The following is a 22786-nucleotide window of genomic DNA, read 5'->3' on the forward strand; positions in this document are numbered from 1 at the left end:
GGCAGCACCTATGGTGAGAGAAACATTTCGTGTACTGCATTCACTGGTCACAATAAGGTCTCCTCTGTATCGGCGAAACCCAACACAATTTGTATGACTGCTTTTGCTGAGTACATCCATTCAGTTTGCAAGAGTGACCATGAAGTTCCAGTTTCCTGTCACTTTAATTCCCTGTACCACTAACATATCCAACCTTTCTCTCTTTAGCCTCTGACGCCATTCCAACAAAACCCGACATGATCTTGAAGAAGAACAACCCATCTTGTTAAGTGGTACGTTGCAGCCCTCAGAGCTCAATAATGAATTCAACAATTGCAGGTAACTAGTCTTTCCAGTTTTTGTCAGAACTGACCAGTGATGAACTTCCAATGTTAACTTTGTTTTTCTCTTTCCATAGATGCTGTCTGACCTTCTGTTTTCCAGTATTAGCTTGTATTTTGGGTTTCCAGTAACTACAATGCTTTGTATCTCACAGTGCTTGCATTGTTTGCTTTTTTTCCTCTCTCTTTGTGTCTTTCAGTTCAGTCCCCTCCAGACAGATCAGCTCCAACAACCCTTCACCAGTCTCTCGCAGCCAGCACCTCCACCACCGCTGTTATTCAGTCTCTCTTGATCTCCACCCTATCACATGACATTCTCCTTTGCTCCCTCCACCCCACTCCCTTCTCTGCCACCAAAACGTGTTTGATTTCCAACTTTTCCTTATTCTGGTGAAAGGTCATCGACCTGAAATGTTAACTTTACTTCTCTCTCCACAGAGGCTGACTGATCTGCTGTTTCTTTCCAGGAATTCCTGTTTTTATTTCAGATTTCTAGCATCTGCAGAATTTTATTTTTGCTTTTCAATTACTGCTTTCATATTAACTGTCCCATCTTGATCAGGTATTAAGAGAAACCACTTCAAAATTTAAATAAGAAAGCTAATGATGGTATCTACAATGCAGTTATCCAAAGAGGGCTAGCACAGTACACCTGCACAAACTTACTGCATTATGACAGTAGAAGTAGTTATCCTAGCACACACTAAAGTTACGTCAACTTCCACAAATACATTTTACTTAAGGGGCATCATCTTCATGTAAGAATAGTTAACAAAATTTTCTTTGGGGAAGTGGAAGTTTTATCATATGTCAGATAAGACAGTATCACTCTTGTAAATCATTGATATATTTTGATTTTGTGTTTGTAAATAAAGTAAACAAATGTACACACTTTCATAGGAACATAGTGCTCCTATATGTCATTGATTCTTTTCTCATAATTACTGGATTTGTGAGTTTGGAGATATTGTCGTTATTCTCCAAAAAGAGCATTTTGGGAAATCACTGACCTCAGACCACGATGAATACTGCCACCCTCCTGCATTGCAGTCTCCACGGCAGGCTTCCTTATTATCTGGTTTTGCTTGATAGCTGCAGTACCTCTCGTCTATTTTTTCTGTCTTCCCATCTGATCTACTATATTTTGCACAGTAGAAATCCAAAGTCCGATACCCAGGACCACACTGGGCTGTACATTCACTTTTTCTAGCAATATGCCATCTGTTCCAGAGTAAGCAGCATATTTTATTAATTCGCTTGGAGCTTCACCATTAGTTAACTTATTACTGGAAGGGTAAAACAATGTGCTGGGTATTCTTTGCACAGTACCTTGTTTATTATTTTTGTACATTTGCACCTGATAGAAACAATTGCTTAGAATATTTCTTTGCTGTTGTGCAGTTCTGGTCGCCATACTATATGAAGGATGTGATTAAGCTAGAGAGGGCGCAGAAAAGATTCACAAGGGTGTTGCTAGGACTGGAGGGCTTGAGTTATAAGGACTGGATAGGGTGGAACTGTTTTCCTTGGAGCAGAGGAAGCTGAGTTATCGAGGTTTATAAAATTAGGAGGGGCATAAATAAGGTGGATGGTCACAGTATTTTCCCCAAGGATAGGGAACTCTAAAAGCAAAGGGCATACATAAGCTTAATATGAAAGGGGAAAGAGCAAAGGGGACCTAAGGGGCAACTTTTTCACACAGCGGGTGGTGGGTATATGGAATGAGCTGCCAGAGGAATTGGTAGAGGCAGGTATAATGTTTAAAAGACATTTCGACAATTACATGAATATGAAAGGGCCAAACGCTAGAAAATGGGACTAGTTCAGGTAGGCACCTTAGTCGACATAGATGAGTTGGGTCGATGATCCTGTTTCTGTGTTATATAAATCTATGACTCTAAACAGGGTGCAGAAAATGGAAGTGATTTTCAGAAGTAGTGGACAGACTGCTGAGAGGCAGCTCGTCTTTAAGTTTTAAAGGTTGTGGGTTGAAGTATCACTCTTGGGCACAAAACCTCGGATGACACTTTATTACTGTGCTGAAGTGCCACCTTTCTGGTAAACTCTTTAAACTAAGACCTATCTGGCCTCTCTGATGGCCTGGACATTATTATTTTCTCAACCAACATTACTAAGTAGACTATACGGTCCTTGCTCTATTACGGATTTGCTCATTGCAAATTGGCTGTTACATTTCCTACCTTACAACATTGCTGCTAATGCAAAAGTATTTCATTGGCTGCGAACCATTTCGGTTATCCTGAGATCATGGAAGATGCTACATAATGCAAATCTTTTTTCCTTAAGGAGTTTACTGGGCCATTCTGGCACTAGAAAATTACAGTAGGGCCCAATGAACAGGGTAAAACCCTGATTTAAATACTTCAATAAGGCCTTCACTTGCTTTGTACAGGATTGATGACCAAATATTTTAAGGCCCCTTGTGAAAAATGGGTTAGACATGCCTCAGGGATTTGGTGCTGAGGATATGCAGTTTGCACGTAATGGAAACTACAACCCACAGGACAATTGCTCTATATGATGGCACAGAATGGGCGTGCGTGCCATCAGAGTTCAGCTGGAACCTCACCCAATTTCCTTCCATCATATCATCAAGAGGCAGTACAGAGAGGAGGAACAAGAACAGATTTTTGAGGAACATTAGAGATAGTGTTGTGAGTGTGAATATAGATGTCATTGCTGTCAATGCCCAGGCAACTATCATAAAGATAAGTTTGAACCTATCAGACCATGTAGGCAATAGCAATAAGGATCCTATCATATGATTGGTACCTGTGCTATTTCTATTTCTATTAGCAGCACAAGTCTGGCATATGTGCACACAATAGCCAAATGATAAATTTTGTAAGTTAAGCAGTATTGTTTTAATAGGAAATATTATAAATTTGAATATTTTGTACCTTATTTCACATTCTGTATTGCATGATTCAGTAATTGGAGCTGGGCGTGGAATTTGATCGCATCTTTGATCAGAGACAACCAACCGATCACTTTCTCTGGTACAAATAGGTCTTCTTTTCCTTTCACCTGTTTAAATACAGGATGACATTAGAGAACTATATTAAACAGCTATGACAGCTAGTGTAGAAAAATCTTATCAGCGCAATTTCAAACTAGTAATCAGCAAATGAAATTATTAATGGATATGAATGCTGGTGTGCTTTTCAGCTATTTAGGAGGGAATTATGGACCTTCTTACCTTGGCAAAGCCTGTTGCAATCCTGCCAAGGACCAAACTGATCCCAAAAGAAACGTTGTGCCTTATCTTCAATCGGAATGTTGAATGAATATCGTACATCGGGATTGTATAGATTTCCCACAGACAAAACCTTGCATGAAAAGTGCAACATTAAAAAACTAATCAACTTGTGTGGAAGGAAATCTACAACATAAGACAATATTGTGCACAGTATTGAACCACACATGTTAATTTACCTGAACTATTAGCTCTTCTTCAATCCGATCCGTACAGTTGATCCTTTCCACTCCATTATCTGACCCACTATACTCAATTACAGCTCCTCTAACTTTAATTTCCCTTTTAAACATGCTGACCACAAAATCTCCATTTAAAAGGAATTCGCCACGACTGTTAGCCAAAGCTGAGAAAAGAAAATTTAATTACAAAATGCAAAAACATTACAAATTCCATAATTATTTCCAGGATGCATTATGTAAATGTGTTCAGAATATTATGCTAATAGACTTCAGCTTTTAGAACAGTCTGATTTTATTGGATATAATTAAATAATATCTTCTCCACCTTTCCTCAGTTAGATACTCTATCTTATTAAAATAGGGAACAAAGAGTTAAGAATTCCTGTGGGGTTTGAAAGCTTTTTGCCTGAATGCCTTGAAAGCATAGTGGCCTGTGAACCAGTAATTCATTGCACAACTTCACACTTATGTGATTATTTACCCTATTTCCTGAATTTGTTTCCTTGTCATTTCATTACCATGTAATTCCATTTCTTTCATCTAGACCTAACCCAAAGTGGAACAACAGCCATTTTAAAAAGTGTAGGATGATGTATAAAATAGATTTAATATTTGGTCTGATCATGAAAATTGGAACCCAAAAGCAAGAAGCTACTTCCTCTGAATACAACATTTTGAACTGTGCTCAAAGCTAAATGACTACATCAGTAAGCAATCACTCAGATGCAGTCAAGTGTTTTAGGCATTATAACCGAAGCACAATTGTTTAACTCTATATTACCAATCAAGCCAATGCACTCTGTAGGGTAGAAAGCAGAGGTTCACTCCAGGAATACACGATCTGTCACACTCCTTTGAAACTGTTGAATAGCTGTTACTCTGCTCACCATAACGAATGTTTACTTTTTATAACCAGGAGCATAAAATTAATATACCCTGCTTACTCAGCTCACTATATATTGTACAAGTTTAACACCAGATTTATTTGGATGAGTATTATCCCTTTGAGCGGTTACACTAAGTTTACTTGTTTACCTTTTCTTTGAAGTTATTTCTCAGGATGTGAGCTGCCCTGGCAAGGCCAGCCAAGCTCCTCAGAATGTTGGGCATCACATATGCAAGCTCAATATAATATGGATAAAGACAGCCAACACCACCTTGCCATTGGCATTATAATCATATACCAAATTTCCTCATGGAGCTACACCATCCAGTCGACCATTGACAAGATCCTATCCGTTGCATGGAGACAGAGACTGCAGATGCTGGAATCTGGAGCAAAAAAAATAAACTGCTGGAAGAACTCACTTACTTTCCTTGCCCAGTCCCTTCCCACCTAAATCCAAGACACTGCTCATGCTTTCCACCATTTTGACAACTTCCATCCTCATGCATCAACCATTCCTTTGCCTCCACAGATGCTGAGTTCTTCCAGCAGTTTACTTTTAATCACAGCATGACCTCCTCATTGCCACTTCTACAAAGGAAGATAATCTTGGCATTTTAGAAGAAATTTGCAAACACATCGTCTCAATGTGAAACTGATGAAATGTGATTTTGTTCTGCCAGAATTTAATCTTTGATGAAGTGTTAGTATCTTAACAAGTGCAGGGCTGAAGCCATTGCTAAAGTGAAGAAACCAAAAGGCTCTGTTCAGATCCCTTTTGACTGTGGTTGAGAATTACTAGGGGTTTAAGACAGATTTAGCAATTGGCAGTGAAGCATGTGATGCCTCAAAACAATAGAGTGAGTGCTGTTATCAGTCACATCAAGGGAATGAGGGAACTAGAGCCCGCGAAAGAGAGTGTGGGAACCAGACACCCAGAGTGCGAAAGAGAGTGCGGGAAATGGAGTTTCAGTGCGTGTGTGAATGCGGGAACCAGACACCCAGGATGTGAAAGAGATTGCGGGAAATAGGGTCCTGGTGCGTGAAAAGGACTGTGGGATTATGGGCCCCAGTGTGTGAAAGAGCACGCAGGACTCAGCATGCAGTTAGACAAATGCCAAACAATTGGGTTGTTTGAATCGTTGGACAGCAAATTATCAAAGTTTTACTGTACATTGGTAAGGTAATAACAGAGATCCGGAAGACATTCTGTCAAGAATGTATAACAAGACCATGTCCAGTCCTTATCTGTGCTCATTCTAAATGGATTTAACTTTGATACCGGGGATCATCCACAACGTGCAATCAAGGAGCCAAGATTGATTTTAGGAACTCAGTGTTCCTGACAAACTGGTATCTGATAACAAATCACAATCATGTCATATGAGTTGAATGCTTTATGCAGAGGAACAATATCAAACATATATTAATACGCCCAAACCATCCAGCCTTCAATGGTGCAACTGAAAGGTCTATTTGCATTAACAAAGAACTCACGCTATGAATCATCATTTAGCTAATTTCCTATTCCAGTATTGTACAATGTCACATTCCACCACAGGATTCACCAACTTTGAAGGCATTTGAGTTTATGTTAATCCTATATTAATGGAGGGACAGCAGTTGAAATAAAAGCAAGGTCCTGATTTGCATCTTAACAACTGATTGGGAAGAAGCAAAGTAAAATAGTTAAAGCAGCATGAAAAAGTTCCAATACCAATGAACAAGAATAGCTTAAAGAAGTGTGATAGTGCAAGTTTACAGTAGTGAAAGATACATTGCTTTACTTGGAGGAAAATCAGAATAATTTAGCCCAAATGCTTTCATGGAAAGCTGCACCACAACACGTGATTAAGAATTTATTCCAGAAATGGATACAGAACACAACCACTGCAGAGGAACTGCAAGTCGAAGTGAGTTGAATTGGGAAGTCACATATCCTTCAGATCAAGAAATAATTAAAATGCCAGAAACCCAAACAGGGTTAAGAAGGTCTGAACATTTAAGAAAGCCAGTCAATGGAATGAACCAATAATTGTTAAACACTTGCCCAAAAGCAGCTGTTCCCAATTAACTCTCCCAAGTTCCTGCCTAATACTCTTGCAATTTGCACTGCTCCAATTTAATGCTCTCCCGCAAGGTCCATACTTATCCTTAAGTATAGCTATCTTAAAACTTAAGGAGTTGTGGTCACTGTTCCCTAACTGTTCTCCCACTGAAAGGTCAGTCACCTGGCCAGGTTCATTTCCCAACACCAGGCCCAGTAAGGGCCCTCCTCTTGTTGGACTACCTATATATTTAAGAAACCCTCCTGGATGCCTCAAACAAATTCTACCTCTTGCACTAAGAAGGTCCCAGTGTTTATTAAGAAAGTTGAAGTCACCCACAATAACAACCCTGTTGTTTTTACACCTTTCCCTAATCTGTTGGCATATCTGCTCCTCAATGTCCTGGTGGGTATTGGGGGGTCTGTAGTATAAGCCCATCAGAGTGATTGCACCTTCCTCATTTTTGAGTTCGACTGATATAGACTCAGTGGATGAGCCCTCCATTATGTCCCCTCTGAGTGCAGCTGTGATATTGTCCCTGATTAATAGTGCAACTCCCCCACCTCTTTTACCTCCTCTCTATCTTTTCTAAAGCATCAAAACCCTGGAACATTAAGCATCCAGTCCTGTCCCTCTCTCAACCAAGTCCCTGTAATTGTGATGTAATAATGCACTGGTAGGATGACAAATATAAGCCCATTTGGTAGTTAGTCTTTGTTAAAGATTTAACACATTTTCTGAAGCTCCTGGTGTCTCAAATTTATTTCATGCAGTACTCACTGGTTCTATAAAAATTATTCAGACAACCTCCCTCTTCACTATATAGTTATTTCATATTGATTCCTTAAATACATTGCAATAACATTAGAGTATATTTAAAAATTACAAAATGTATATCCATTTGGTTTGCACGTATGAGTATCCAATTATCAATTGGTTCAGTAAATGGATTCAAAATTACTTGAATTACAAATCTGCACAAAGTTGTGATTGACTTTAGGCTATGGATTCTCAGACATTGTAGGAGAATTCTAACTCATTTCCATTTGTTTTCAACAGTTAAAACGGGAAATATACTTGATGTTTTGCATCAATTAAAACCTTTGCACAGTTTATTGTCATTGGGATATTTTTTTTCACATTTTGTTGAGCAGAAAATTGGAGATTCGACTAACCCTCTAATTTATAATCTATTCAATAGTTCATCATCAAGTAAGCCAGGACTGTCATCCAGACTTGTGTAACTAGGTCCCAATGAATAAGCAGCAACAGAACTTAGTGCATAAATTTATATATTGCATGGGTAGCTGAAAATTGGTCAGAAAATTCTGAGAAATTCCCAGCCTTATGGTTGATCACATACAGGTTCAACAAGGTTTTGCTCTTCCCTTGGTGAAAAGTCAGCTGTATGTTTTAAGTAGCGATATGGGGTTTGTAATCCAATTGTAATTCTTATTATTGCTGGATCTTGGGAACTCGTGTGATATTAGGCCCATGTATTATAATAGATGCTTTCTATCAATAAATTATCTTTTTGATGAAATCTTCTGGAATTTCAAAGGAGCTCAGATACCTGTTTTCTATTTACAATATCATAAAGCAAGCTTGCAAGAGATTTCTAAGCTTGGCTGTAACAACGTAAATAGTGACAAACCCGCCCAGAAATTCCAACCATGCCAAGTACATGCTTGTTTGTGGTCCTCCAGGCAGTCTGTTCCCTAAGTGGCAGGACTGGAAATTCTTCTTATAAAGGCAGCGGGTAGATATAGAAATGCAGCCTGGCAGCAGAGAAGGTGGTACATGCCCCACACATCTGTACATGCCGTCCCCGGGTAACAAGTGGGTTCAGTTTTTACAGACATCCATAAATTGACTTTGTCCATTGTCAGAAAATACATAAAAATCACTTGCTATTGTAACCATACCTCCACAGTATTGAAATCAATGGCATCAAAAGCACATAAAACTGAAAGGAAAGAACAATTACTAAAAGTGCAGAGAGAAAGAGAGAGGAAACTAGTTCTGTCGTTTATAGAAACAAGCGTGTACAAGTATGTCAGGTGTTTGAATTTAATAATATTATGGAAGCTTGACAACCCAGGAATGGCCTGTACCCGGGTCATTTCTGTCTTATCCCCTCTCCCATCAGGCAGAACATATAGGAGCCTGAGGGCACATACGACCAGGCTCAAGGACAGCTTCTATCCCACTGTTATAAGAATATTCAACGGTTCCCTTATATGATGAGATGGACTCTTGACCTCATAATCTACCTTGTTATGACCTTGAACCTTATTGTCTACCTACAATCCACCTCTCTGTAGCTGTTTTGAGGACGGACTGGATAGGTGAGTGAATACTTTGAAGTTCAGGTCAACAGAAGCTGCTCTTTGGAAGTTCTATTAATTGGGCAAGCTGGGGTTTATGCCTCTTCCATTCCTTCTCTGCTTAGTACAGGTCCTCCTTATCAACCAATAAGTAACCTGCAAACTGACTGTCCACTAGATATTAAGGTATACTTGTACTTGATGAATGTGGGTATGGCCTTTCAAGATGTGCTTCTTGTAGATGCAAACCAGGTACACATTAAAAGGGTGGAATTCTTTCAATTGATGAAGCTGCTGGCCTGCTATGGGGAAGTTCACAGCAGTGTTGGTGCAGTCCATGTCAGCTTCACACACATTGGTATGCCTGACACACAGGCAGAGCCCAGTACCATCTCATTTTGCATTATGTTTCCACTGGAAAAATAAAGTAGCTTTGCCTCCAGATGTAGTCTTGGAGACCTCACTGAAACAACAGTGGATAAGCAAGGTATGAAATGTTACCAATGTTCCCATCTGCAGCCTGAAAGGAACTTGTTGTTTAAAGATTAAGGGACACAGTAGCTTTGACAAGCACAAGCTGTCCTGTGCTTGATTCAAGTTGTGACAGTACTAGATGGTGTAACTTGGTGACAACCTTATTAATGAAATGAAAATTCCTGTATCTATCGATGTGCTTCCTGAATGCAGGGTATAGCAATGGCAACCCAAGCTTCTTCCTCTTTCTCTTGACCCCTCAGGGTCTGCACTTCGTTGTTTTCTTTGCCATTCCCCCCTTCCTGCAGCATCAAAGGCAGCCTCACCAGACAACCCAATGCTTTTCAGAAACGTATAAGAGACAGCCAAAAACAAAACAACAGTAAAATTAGGTGACCTCAGTTAAACAACACTGAAAAGCCACCAGAAATTAATAAGCGGCCTCAAATGACAGTGACTCACCTGCTAGTAATGGCCCTTTAAATTGCACTGAAGGTCATCACTTATCGTAATTTACAGTAATTTTATGTACTTGCACTGCACTGCTGCCGCAAAACACAAATTTCATGTCATAAGTCAGTGATAATAAATCTGATTCTGATTACTCCTGCCAATTAGTCCAATGAATTGCAAATTGCGTCAGGTGTTGGATCACTAATGGCCCACCAATAAGTTTAAAATCCTAATCTGAATTCCTTAGATGTTACCTTAAATAGTTCTGGCATACATCCTGGATGCCAACGTTATAATTTGAACTAAAGTGAAGCATGCAAACATTTCCAACTCATAATAATTGTGCCCATCCTACTGCCAGATTGAATCCTTTTGTGTCTATTTAGCACCAGAAAACCTGGTAAGGTATGATCAAATTTGCAGGACTTCATGTCTAATTCAGAGAAGAAACGATTCCAACCAAATTAAATATGATTTAATCAAAAAAAAAATCTAGAGGTTTATCTAAACTTTTAAAACAGCAAACAATAGGTCATGATTGAACAAAAGCTTCTCTGATGAAATTCACCATTTAAATTGTGAAAGTTTTCTGATTTTTTCCAGTTGTTTCTGCAGCACACTAGAGGCAGACTTGTAGCTATACAATCATGGACATAATTAATTCCTCATTTTGAATGACAAAAACAGAGTCTGTCTGATGGACTCAATAATCTATTTCATATTAGCTGTTCCATCCTTGGTTGGATGGGTGACTGCATTGTAAGAAGTTTGGGTCAACTCTAACTATACTTCTAAATTTCCCCCTCAGCATCACAGTGTAGATTTCATTTGAGGCAAAAAGACTTTGTACCTCTGCATTTTATTGCCTCAGTGTATGAATCTATTTTATCATTTTCCAGCTGTTCAGTACAGTCATACGTCAGCACTGGATCAAGTCCAAATGAAAACAAAGTGCAGATAGCTCATATCATATTTCCTGTTCTTTACCCCTGCTGACAGCCTGGCCATGCTGTCAGCACTATGCTTGGCTTCCTCTCAATGCAAAATGATCTAGTGCTACGTGTAAAATAACCGTATCAATGTTGGAAATTTTTTAATTAATGCATGCACAAAGCATTATTCGTGGAAGGAAATTAATATCTTGTCACTAACCAACAAGCAAGCACAATGTTATTTCAGTGGACAATTTGGAGGAACCATTTGTCATCACATCAGATGCACATAAATGAAAACATTTCACTTCAATATTTTTATGCATAAAGATTAACTTGCACATACATTTCCAAGGACGTTTACATCTCTGGAGAGAAGTGCACCTTGGTCTTAGTACCTTTGGAAATTACATTTCACACATGTGTTCAGTATAAAAAATAACTGTTTCAGGAGATGTAAAAATAAAACATGAATTAATAAATACCCATGGTGTGTTTTTCATTTTATGTTACGTGTGAGAGTAGCATCTTGCTTGGAAATTGCACAACCAATACTCCACAGAGGCTCTTGACATTGTAACATCTGGAAAGGAGTGACGATGTGATACTAACATAATGAATTCTCAATAAACTTGCCAAACAAAAGGGCACCTCCACTCCATTGTTATCATATTTTTAATGCCCTGGTAAGTCTTAATCATGGCCCAACAACCTTTGGAATTGAATTTTAATTTTTATGAAGTCTGAAGTCCCCCTTAAGATGTTAATTGCTATTGTTGGAGATTTTCAAAAGTTGAAATTTAATGATTTGTAAAAATGTTTGATGCTGTCTCTCAAAAACATAATTTAATTTTTCTTTTTTTGATTTGGCACTGAGTTTACTCTTCTACCTGAGGCTTCTTGGTTCAGACTTTTAATGTCTCAGTAAGAATTTTTAAATCTGGATTTGTTAAGGAGATGTCTGGTTGCATGCTTTGTTAACACAGGTCCCAAATCTGCCTGAGAGGCTTTTAAGCTGATAGAAGTTTCTAATTACTGCTTGTCCCAGTGATCACAAAGCATGGATAAGTATGTAATGAGCAGCCTTTAGTTTATGTAGACCACAAAACCCAGGGTATTACCACATTCTAGTTATCCAGCCAAATTGTATTTAACAGTGACTATTCTCCACACTTAAGCAAAAAATTAAAGGTTTGTGCACCTAGCACCAGGCAGACTAAGCAGAAAAGACATGCATGAGCACAGATTGCTTTAACAATTTTCTCACTTGTAGATTATGTTCTCCCTTAGATGCCCCTCCAATGGAAAAAGTTGCCCAAAGACTCAGGGAAGCAATATACTGATGCAATACTCTGCTCTGTAACTGTCAAATTTAAAAGGTAATCTCAACACAGGTTCCCATTTCTGGTTTAAGACTGGAGACAACCCAGTAGAACAGTTACATGAAGAAAAAATTCAAAATTGATTAGGACTGAAGTCAGGATGCCGGTTTCATTTAAATAACAAAGCACAAGAACAGCAGAGTAACAAGTGAAAAAAAAACTGATTGAAATCAAAAACAAGAGCAAGGAAAAGAAAATTTTGCATGAAGTCAACTTCTCTCTTTCCAAAATTCTACCCCATCTAATACCATAATCATGAATTATAACTGAATGGAATTTTGGGGACAAGGTTCAATTTTTATATTTCTGTGTCATCTTATATGCAGACTTTAAATAGACTTGAGTTTCTTTCTTTTGATTTTTAAATTGCAAATAACGTATTTAGTAAACTACCACATACATGGCCAAAAAAGGCCTAGTGGATAGGCACAGCTTCAATGTTACAAGTTTACACGTGTTTTTTTTTTAAATAGTTGTACTTAAATATTTTCAAGTGACAGTTGCAACAGCCTCATTAGCAGTACGGCACATTGCTGCTAATACTTGTACTTGCACAAATTGCAGTTTCGTTCCTTGAAGTCACATGGATGCCTTCACATAATCCCTTTACATTTAATTGGTTTATTTGCAGAGAAGCAGCACTAATTCAACCAGCCATATTTTAATGCAGGTTTAAAATACTCGAGCATATATAGGTATTTGTTGCCCTGTCTGAACATTAAATTCCTTTCCTATTCATGACCTAGAATGTTCTGAAATGAGGGTAAAGATTATAGTATTTGCCACAGTTAATTTATCTTAAATTGATTCACTGGAGATTTTAGATGACCTCAAGTTTGTCCAGGGTGGAACAAAGGAGGCCACCTTTTGCAAAGGATTCCAGAAGCAACAAAGGCAAGGATGAGATGAAGCAGTGGCCAAATGCAGATTGTTGCACAGATATTGGTGATGGCATAAATATTTCCTATTATTTTTTTCATTTCAATTTTTCCTGGGTTCGATTAAGCATCGATCCCAACAGTAAACTGAATTCTGTTTTGCACCATATCTTTATGCTCAAAATTAAAAGAGCTATTAGCTTTAAAAGATGAACATTCACTGATGATAGTGATTGGATCAGTATTTTCACAGCACCCAGTCAAGTTCCCACATGGTACATATGCATCAAGGATATGAAGGCATTGCATCTAAACTCTGTGACTGATACATTTAAATGCAGAATGCTATTTAGGTTTAACTACAAATATCTGCAGGTTGATTTGAAAAGGAAGCAAGTTATCCTGGAGAGGATCTACAAGTAGACAAGATCATGTTACCATGTGCTACTTAAATTGAGTCAATTTAATTTAGGAACACACAACTTTAGATCCACATCAAAGTTAGCCGGTGAAGAAAGACAAGGAAAATAGAAAGCAGTTGAGGTGACAGTTAATTGAAAATCAGCAGGAGCTGATTATGCATGGTTCTGCATTAACAGGCATTAGTAGATAAATTCATGAAACAAGTTATCCCATTGGTTGAGTAGCAGGCAGTAAAGCCTAGTAACAAACTGAATTTAAGAACCAATGATATCCAGGAATAGTAATAATGAAGGCTTCAGCTGTGCTTCATGCCTGTGTGGTTCCTGCCTTTACCCTAGCATCAAGCCTCCTGATATTTATTATTGTTCCTGTATCTGTTAAATTAGTTAACAAGTCAATGTGTTACCAAGACAGTACATTCTGAAAATCACTCAACTTCATCATGCCCAGATTTTATTAGAATTTTAACTTCTCATTTGAGAGTGTTGCAAGCCATTAGTTACTTCTAAGTTCACTGTTTACTTGCTTAAAAGATTTGCTAACATTCTGTTAAACATATAGAGAAAGAAAATAAAAGGTGTATTTTATTTAGAAGATTGAGAGGATATTCATTGAAAAATACAAAATTCTTACAGCTTGACAGGTTAGATATAGGGATGGTATTTCCCCTAATTGGGTTGTCAAGAATCAGGCATCACTATCTCAAAATAAAGGACTGCCCATCCAGGGCTGACATGAGAAGAAACATATTCATTTAGAGAGCTGTGGAGGCTCATTGCAGAGTATTGATAGATTTGTGGATATTACTTGAATCAAGGGTGCTGGAAAGAGGCACCGAGGTCAAACATCAGCAGTAACCTTATTGAATGGCTAAACAATCATGAGGCGCTGAATGGTTGCTTCTACTTCCTATGTCCTTACTTATTGCAAATTGTGGTTCTGACAAAACAGACAGTGAAGGGGTCATGCTGTGTGTCATCAACATAAGAATGGATCTGACTCCAGATAGCAGGTAGATAAGGGAGCAGGAGCCTGTGGTACATCTCAGGGTCTCTTGCGTTTCTGGTCTGGTTGCTGGAACTGCTGCGATCGTGACTGGAAGACGATGGGAATGGAAGGTTGTTCAAAACTTCCTAATCTAGTGAAATTATTTTTCATTTTCCTAATTACATTTGAGAAGAAATTTCAGTTAAAATCCTTCTGCAGCATATGAAAATGTACCTTTGGATGAGAAAGTTCATTACATATCAAACAGAATCTGCAACAGAGAAGAAAGTAATTCGGCCCAACCCACCTCTGTCCATATATATACACCTCACATAAACTTCCTCCGAATTCAACAATCTCATACCACTTTGCTCCTTTTTCTCCCACCATTTCCCTCTGTTGTGAACTGATCAAGTTTCCCTTAAATGCATTGATGTTATTTGTTTTAACCACTCCATATGAAATCAACTTGTACATCACCACTATTCTCTATGTAAAGAGATCCCCGTTAAATCCTTTGTTTGAGTTCATAATGGTTATCATTAAATATTTGCCATCTATTACACCCTACAGCCCCCACTTTTCTCCCTTTCTGGACTCACCCAAGAATAAATACTTTCACAAAATGAGGTTCTTCTGTCCTCTCTTTATGACAGACAGAATTCCAGCTTGCTCAAACAGTTCATTCATTGTTTCCATTCGGCCTTCTTTTGTCTCTGCAGATCTCTTCTCTGCTTCAACATGTATTTTATAATATGAAGTATTCCGTGTGGCCTAACCCTACTTCCACATTAATTTAATACTATCTTTCTGCTTTTATATTTTGGTCATCTAGAAATTAACTCCAGTCCTTTGCTGTGCCTTTCACAGCTTATGCTGCAGCTTTTAATAGTTAATGCATTAAACTTCATTCAATGAGAAGGAACCAATTCAGTGCAATTCTGACACCAACTTTATGCAATTAATGTGTAACATTCATTCCAGTCCTGCCAGTCTGTCACTGTGGCCATTTATTATTTCAGCTCTAAGAACTGGATTCACATCTATTCTTAATTTAAGGACATTAAGTTTAATTTCCTTGCCTGGTGGGGATTCTCACAAGAAATCAGCTTGATCGGTCCAAATGATGTTTCCAGTGGCAGCATTTGCTGCAGAATTAATTTGTAATTTACCACTAACTTAGCAGTTTCACTCAGAAAAAGACAAATAGCTACTGCAGAAAGTTAATAGCTGGGTGCTTTTCTACGATTAGAGTCAGGGAACTCAAGATTTAATGAGGTTTATGTTTTACACCAGATCTGTTCTGGGATGACTTCATTCAGGGACTACATCTAAAAAACTGGGAAGATGATGCAGCCAGCAATCAAGATCTCTTTTAACAAGCTGGACAGAAAACACCTAAAACACAGGTAAAGGAACCTCATGCTGGTTTATAATAAAACCTCTATTTTCCATCTTAATAGATAGATCACCATTGAGAAGAATGGATTTTGGCAGAAGGTGGAGGATTCCCAGATTTTGGTTTCACACAGTAACAATATGCTAGGCAGGAGAATCAAGATACATTGGACCTGATCATGCTGCTCTCATTTTAGCAATTCCATTGGAAAAAACTGTGCAGGTGACTTTGTTCCTGACTTCCACAGAAGCACATTGCCTCATGGATGACAGGAATGAGCTGGGGATCAGGTGCTGGCACTGAGTCCAGGTTGGAGTCCAGCTGTGCTAAGCTGAGGAAGGTGGATGAATGGGGTCACCAGCAAGGACTGAAAAGGTGAGTGCAGGTAGGTTTTTACTTTCTCTATTTTGTTACATCCCTTCAACCATTCAGTTCTTAAACCAGCCAGCAAAACCCTAATCACCACTACAGTTTAGCAACACTATGACCACTCTGATCACTTTGCACTAAAATGACTTTGTTTTTTTTCTGTCCTAATTGTGTTTTTTTTCTTGTAAAAATTGTGTACAATTTACATTTAATTTATGTTTTTCTTGTGAGTGCTGCTTATATGATGCTATGTGCCTGTGTGCTGCTGCAAGTAAGTTTTTCATTGCACCCATGCATATGACAATAAACTCAACTTTGACTTTAATCTTGATGTTTTTAATTAACCTCTCCCTTCAAAATGTGTAAAATTTATTACTGGAATTTCTATTATTTGAATCTACTTCAATTGTTTTTGAATGTTAGGGGCATTAAAAACAGTTAAAACACCTGTTAAAATAAAGAAGTAAGAGTAATCATAGGAATAGGGCAAACAACGAGCCTAAGGTCTGAATGGATCGGGCATGATCTGGCCCGTACAATTCAAACAACATTAACAAAGGTTGACTGGCAACAGACAGGAAGAGCTGAGTATTAGCAATTAGGTAACTTCTTGCCCCAAAACTGTGATGGACAGTCAGGAAGGTAGATAATGTATAACTGTAGTGTTTGTTGCACACATCACTTAAGAGGATGTTTAGAATTCTATAATGTTTAGAATTATTGGTATGAGTGGACAAGGCTATTGCAGTTATCAGGAAGTATCAAACTATACACCTTTACTGTACTTTAAATGAGCTTACCAAGATAGTTGTCATCTTCTGGCTTCCCTGAATAACTGTGCTGTCGCACATCAATGTTTGTAGCACCAATTGGTATTCGTACAACCACATTATACCCTGGGAAAAAAATCAAAAAGGTATTCTAAATATACACTTAAAATACTCGGTAAAGTACTAAATTGTACTGAAGTGGACATCTGAAAACTACAGGTATTCATTTATCAATGTTATTACAGCTATGTTGCAATCAATGATATTCTTTAAGAAACTGACATTGATTTTCTGATCACAACAAACTGTATTTTCAAGGTACAAGATAATTGTAATTGCTAAATTTATTTTTACTTTCAGAAATTTTTCATGTAAGCATTTTAAGAGCAACACTGGATGAAAATACACAATATGGGGACCATTTCTTCCTTAAGATCAAACCTGAAATATGAACTAATGGAGCCTTTGAAGATGTATCCATCGTTCCACAAAAAAGGTGAACTAGACTGCAGGAATGAGATGGAGCAGATATTTATCTTATGATACAACTATTCAGCATCTTGCACACAATACTTGGATGGGTGAGGTTTATTCACTGTGTAGTAAATACTATATTTCCTAGAAGGCTGGGAGCTGGCTGTGCTCAATGTTGACAGAAGTAAAAAAAGTCTGTAGTTATATTGTGTGGATTCCTTGAAGTTGATGTTGGTAAGGTTTGAATCCAAAAAACAAAGCCCTGCACAGCCCTGCCCACAAAATGGACAGAAAAATTTAAAAAAAATGACCACTGGCAAAACCAGGATCCCAAGCTGTACCTAAACTGTGAATAATTCTGAGGTCCCTGACATAACGAAAAAATAAAAAAATATATTGAATAGTTTTGCAGTCCTCTCCATTCAAACGAATGGGTATAATGTTCCTGGATCCGGTACCGCCTAATGCAAGATAAAGAGCTAATTCCCAGGTTGTGGGCAGCAAGTTTGTCTGTCCATTACTGCCCCTGAACTTTGTGCAATGTTGGGCCTTTGACAACAATCAAGAGATAACCACATTGCCGTGTGTCTGGATTCATACACAGGCCAAACTGGATAAAGGGCAAAAATTTCTTTCCCTGAAAGACATCACTCAACCAGATGGGCTTTTATGTCAATCCAGCAGTTCTGTGATTGCCATTACAGATATTAGCTTTATTTTCCACACCAGGCTTTTTAACTATTTGAACTTAAATTTTCTGGCTGATGTAAAGGAAGTCAAAAACGTCCCCACGGCAAGTCAGGCCTCTGGACAACTTAACGACCATTCTACCATTTTGCACAGTACAAAGTACAGTTTGGAGTCCTAGTGCATGATTTGCAAAAGGTCAGTAAGTAGATACACCAAGTAATTGGGAAAATTAACAGAATGTTATTGTTTATTATTATGTATTGCTAAAGGAACTGATCGCAAAGTAGAGAGGTTATACTTAAATTATATAGAGCACTGGTGAGATCACATCTTGAGTACTGTGTTCTATATTGGTTTCCTTATTTAAGGACAATGGAAGTAGTTCAGTGGTTTACTAGATTAATACCTTAAATGGGTAGGTTGCCTTATGAGGAAAGGCTACGTTTTTATCCACTGGAGTTTGAAAAAGTGAGAGGCAACTTGACTGAAACATGTAACATCTGAGGGAAGGGTGTTTCCTCTTGTGGGTGAATCTAAAAAGAGGGATCACTGTTTAAAAATAAAGAGTCATCCACTTAAGATGAGATGTGGTAAAAATGTTTCCCTCAGAGGGCTTGAGTCTTTGAAACTCACTTGCTCACAGGGCAGTGGAAGCAGATTCTTTTAATATTTTTAAAGCTTAGGTAGATAGATGCTTGTTAAGTAAAGCGGGGAAAAGTTACTGCTGGTGAATGGGTATGTGGAATTTCCATTACAATTAGATGCATCACGATTTTATTATATGGTGCTCAAATACTACCACAAATCAAATAATTAAAAATTAAACAATAAACAAAATAGTTAACATTTATAATCAATAAAAACATTTACCTATACAATTAATTTAAAACAATGTACATTATCTCATACATCATCTAGTCCCATGCAACCATTCCCCTTCATTCAAATGAATGGAGCCTCTGTTCCTGCTCCAAGAATAACTTAGCACTCGCTCTGCAGGTGGATTCTCCAGTGTAAGTGTTGGGGAACTGCCATAACTTCATTCCCTGCAGTCAGCAAGCTCTGGATTTCTGTTTGCCCACACACATACACTTGGGAATTCCAAAGTCTGGGTGTATTTATGTGGGGAAATTTTGGCAGTTTCACTTGGAGCAGTTGGCGTCTCCCTGTACAATTTGGGCTAAGACTTCAGAAATGATTGCCACTTCAAATAATTTTAAAAAAAAATTATTGCGCTTTTATATTTGTTGCACAGTACTCGATGGTCAATCTCCGCCTGTTTTGGCGAGTGACTAGCTGATTCATTTTAACTATCATCAATGTTTTCTGCACTGTTGTTTCTGACAGAAGTAGGATGATTATCAATGCTCTTTCAACAAATATTAATGAAGCTCAGTCAATCAGCATTTCATCTAATGAAACCAATCATACAGAAATAAATTGAATTTGTATTAGTACTAAAGAATATCTGCTTGCATTCTTTAAATTAACCAAATGCATTAGGTCCAAGCAACAAGGCAACAATGCAATTACCTGATGTCTATGATAATAGATTTCTTACCATAGTGGACAGTATTAAATGTGCCTGCTAATGTTTTGCATGAAGAATTGTCACCACCACAAACACCACACTTATCTCTTCGTGCTTTTGAATTCAATACATGATCACATCCAGCTTGCTGTAGAAAATAAACATAATTTTTGTAAGACATCAAATAAACAATTTTCTAACTCAAAAATTTACATAAAGTTCCAAGTTAGTTTTGTACCCGGCAAAGTCCTTGCACACACACATCATTGGTGTCTGGCCCACAAAGAGTGCCATCAATAACTCTGTCCCTGAGCTGATAGTAGACTGTGGTTCCAGCCACTCTGCAGAACAACTTGCAGCGATCTTTCATCAAAACTGAAAAGGAAACAAAATTCTTGGTTTAATGATGTCTTTCACCTTTCATGCTGGAAGGTGTACATTAAAACAGTGTTGCAGGGGGACACACATCAGTTTTGTGCAGAGCTGGAGGGTATCAATTTTCCTATGTGCATTGTGCACACCAGCATCACAAATCCCAGACATAATAACCACGCTTTACTTGTAAGGTTACATAAGACATGTGAACTTTAAAGGGTGATCTCCTGTCACAGTAAGAGCCCTTAAAGCAATGGTTCTCAATGGGAACTGCTACTGTGGGGTTGCTTTATCTATCAGTGAGCATCAAGCATCTCAGGTGGATGATGAAACACTGCAATTTTACAGGATGGTGGGAGTGGGTGGGGAGGATGCACAGGGGGCAACCAGAGCAAGCCCACTCCTGCTTTTGAGGCTCACATAGTTTAGTATTGCAGCAATTGCATTATTTTGAACTTTCCTAAGACCCCATGTTTTTCCTGATTGTTGAAACTGTTGTGTAATGTATTAAAACCTTCTACTACACGATAGAATTTCTATCCTAATATTTTTCCTTCTCCTAAAGAAATACTCACTTCCACTGTACTTGGGAACCCATCGTACATTTGGAGGTAGGCCATTAATATTGAAATGTTTTCCATCAAACTGTGTGCACTGCTCTCCTCTGAAGTCCTTCTCTTGCTTTGGACAATGTTCTGTATTGCATGATCGGAATTTCATTCTTCGGCCAACACAATATTTTCCTCCATTTCGTGGCCTAAGATTAGGAAATAATAATCTTGTTTCCATTTCCAGAATACAATTACTAAATTCAATTTCCGTATTGAGTGGTTGCTATTAAAATGTTGCAGCTGTGTAAAAATTTAGTCAGGCCACATCTAGATATCGTGTGCAGTTCTGGTTGCCCCATTACAAGGATGTGGAGGCTTTGAGAGAGTGCAGAAGAGGTTCATCAGGATGATGCCAGGATTAGAGAGTATTAGCTACAAGGAGAGGATGGACAACCTTGGATTGTCTTCATTGGAACATCGGAAGCTGAGGGGCAACCTGATAGAAGTATATAAAATTATGAGAGGCATAGATAGACTGAATAGTCAGAGACTTTTATGTTAAAAGGTAGAGGGGCATAGCTTTAAGGTGAGAGGGGGAAAACTTAAAGGAGATTTTTGAGGCAAGATTTTTCTTTACACTGAATGCACTGCCAGGGTAAGTGGAGGATGCAGATATAATAGCAGTTTTTAAGAGGCATTTAGGCAGGCATATGAACATACAGGGAAAAGAGGAATATAGACCATGTATAGGCAGATGGGACTAGTTTGGATTGACATCATGGTCAGCACATACATTGTGGGCCATAGAGTCGGTTCCTGTGCTGTACTGTTCTATGTTCTATTAAAAAAATGCTGAACAGTTTGCATCATCATGGTAAGTAATTAAATTCCATTCAGATTTTTAAACAATGACAGAAAAATAAAGACAATCCAGTGATCTTTCAAAATCTGCAAAGGAATTGAATGTGTTTTGCACACCGATGAAATGTGCTTACTCTGGTTTGTTGCATTCTCTAACTGCATTCTTAATGCCACCTCCACAGGTTCTGGAACAGGAACCAAATGGACTCCAAGGTCCCCATGTTCCATCTACTGCAGCAAATTCTGTGGGATCCTTTACAATGCAGACACCATGTTTGCAGTGCTATTGAGACAACAATTAGAGAGAAATTAGTTCTTGCCTTGAAAGCTGCAAATCCACAGAAGAGTTTCAGTCAAATAATAAACATGATGTTCCATCTTGAATACAAAAGATTTTAAAACAAGGTATGAATGTATTTGATTACATTTAGTTTAACTGCAGACAAACCATTTTGCTTTATTCCTGTACCTAATATAAGTGAACTAATTGAATAGTGTACCTGCTTATGAAACAGCAATCAGGTAATATCTTAGGTTTGATTTATGAGCAGAAAAATACTTCTATGTCATTGAAATGGAGAGTAAATAAGCAAATAAATAATAGCCAAATGTTGAAAGGAGTAGATTTAACACCCAATTATTATCAATGTCACAAGGGATTCATTATGTATGCTCACTTGCCAAAAATAATTGTTATTTCTCTTTTATAGATGAATGTATCTTTTAAATTTATAAACAAATTTAATCTATCTGGGCAAATATTTGCTTACTGTTTCTCATTTTCAGTGGAACTTTTAATTTATGTATTGCAAACCCGACATACTTTTAGGAGTAAAAAACACACCAGTGTCAACCATTATCTTGCCCAACTTCCCAAACCATAGACAAAATGATCATATGAGCATATTTGAGAAGCTACTTCTCTGCACTATTTTGAAAATGTTTAAATCCTCAAGTGACTTTCTCCTTTTAGTTCTCTAATAAACTCCTTCTAGGTCCACTGTGAAGTGTGGTTTCTTTGAACTGCTATGGAACAGACAAGATCAATAGCATATAAACGAAACATGATTAAAAACCAAAATACTACAGGAGCACAAAATGAAAAATGTTTCATTCAATTAATAAGAACTGAAATGAAAATACAAATACTGTATTATATGAAAAATGACCAATTTTGCAATCCTTCCATTGGTTAAA

General features: G+C 37.9%; 1 protein-coding gene across 1 annotated transcript in view; it reads right to left on the reverse strand.

The window, feature by feature from the left end:
• Positions 1-22786, reverse strand: part of LOC127571379 (A disintegrin and metalloproteinase with thrombospondin motifs 9-like) — a 205506-nt gene that overhangs the window by 123060 nt on the left and 59660 nt on the right. Inside the window, exons 12-20 of the mRNA XM_052017693.1 lie at positions 21724-21872; positions 20753-20934; positions 20041-20177; positions 19833-19950; positions 17138-17233; positions 3777-3943; positions 3541-3670; positions 3242-3368; positions 1331-1541 (exon numbers count right to left, since the gene is read on the reverse strand). Coding sequence (XP_051873653.1) covers positions 1331-1541; positions 3242-3368; positions 3541-3670; positions 3777-3943; positions 17138-17233; positions 19833-19950; positions 20041-20177; positions 20753-20934; positions 21724-21872 — 1317 coding nt within the window. The remainder of the gene's footprint in view (positions 1-1330; positions 1542-3241; positions 3369-3540; positions 3671-3776; positions 3944-17137; positions 17234-19832; positions 19951-20040; positions 20178-20752; positions 20935-21723; positions 21873-22786) is intronic.

This window comes from Pristis pectinata, chromosome 6 (assembly GCF_009764475.1).
Source record: "Pristis pectinata isolate sPriPec2 chromosome 6, sPriPec2.1.pri, whole genome shotgun sequence".
In the NCBI taxonomy this organism is placed as follows: Eukaryota; Metazoa; Chordata; class Chondrichthyes; order Rhinopristiformes; family Pristidae; genus Pristis; species Pristis pectinata.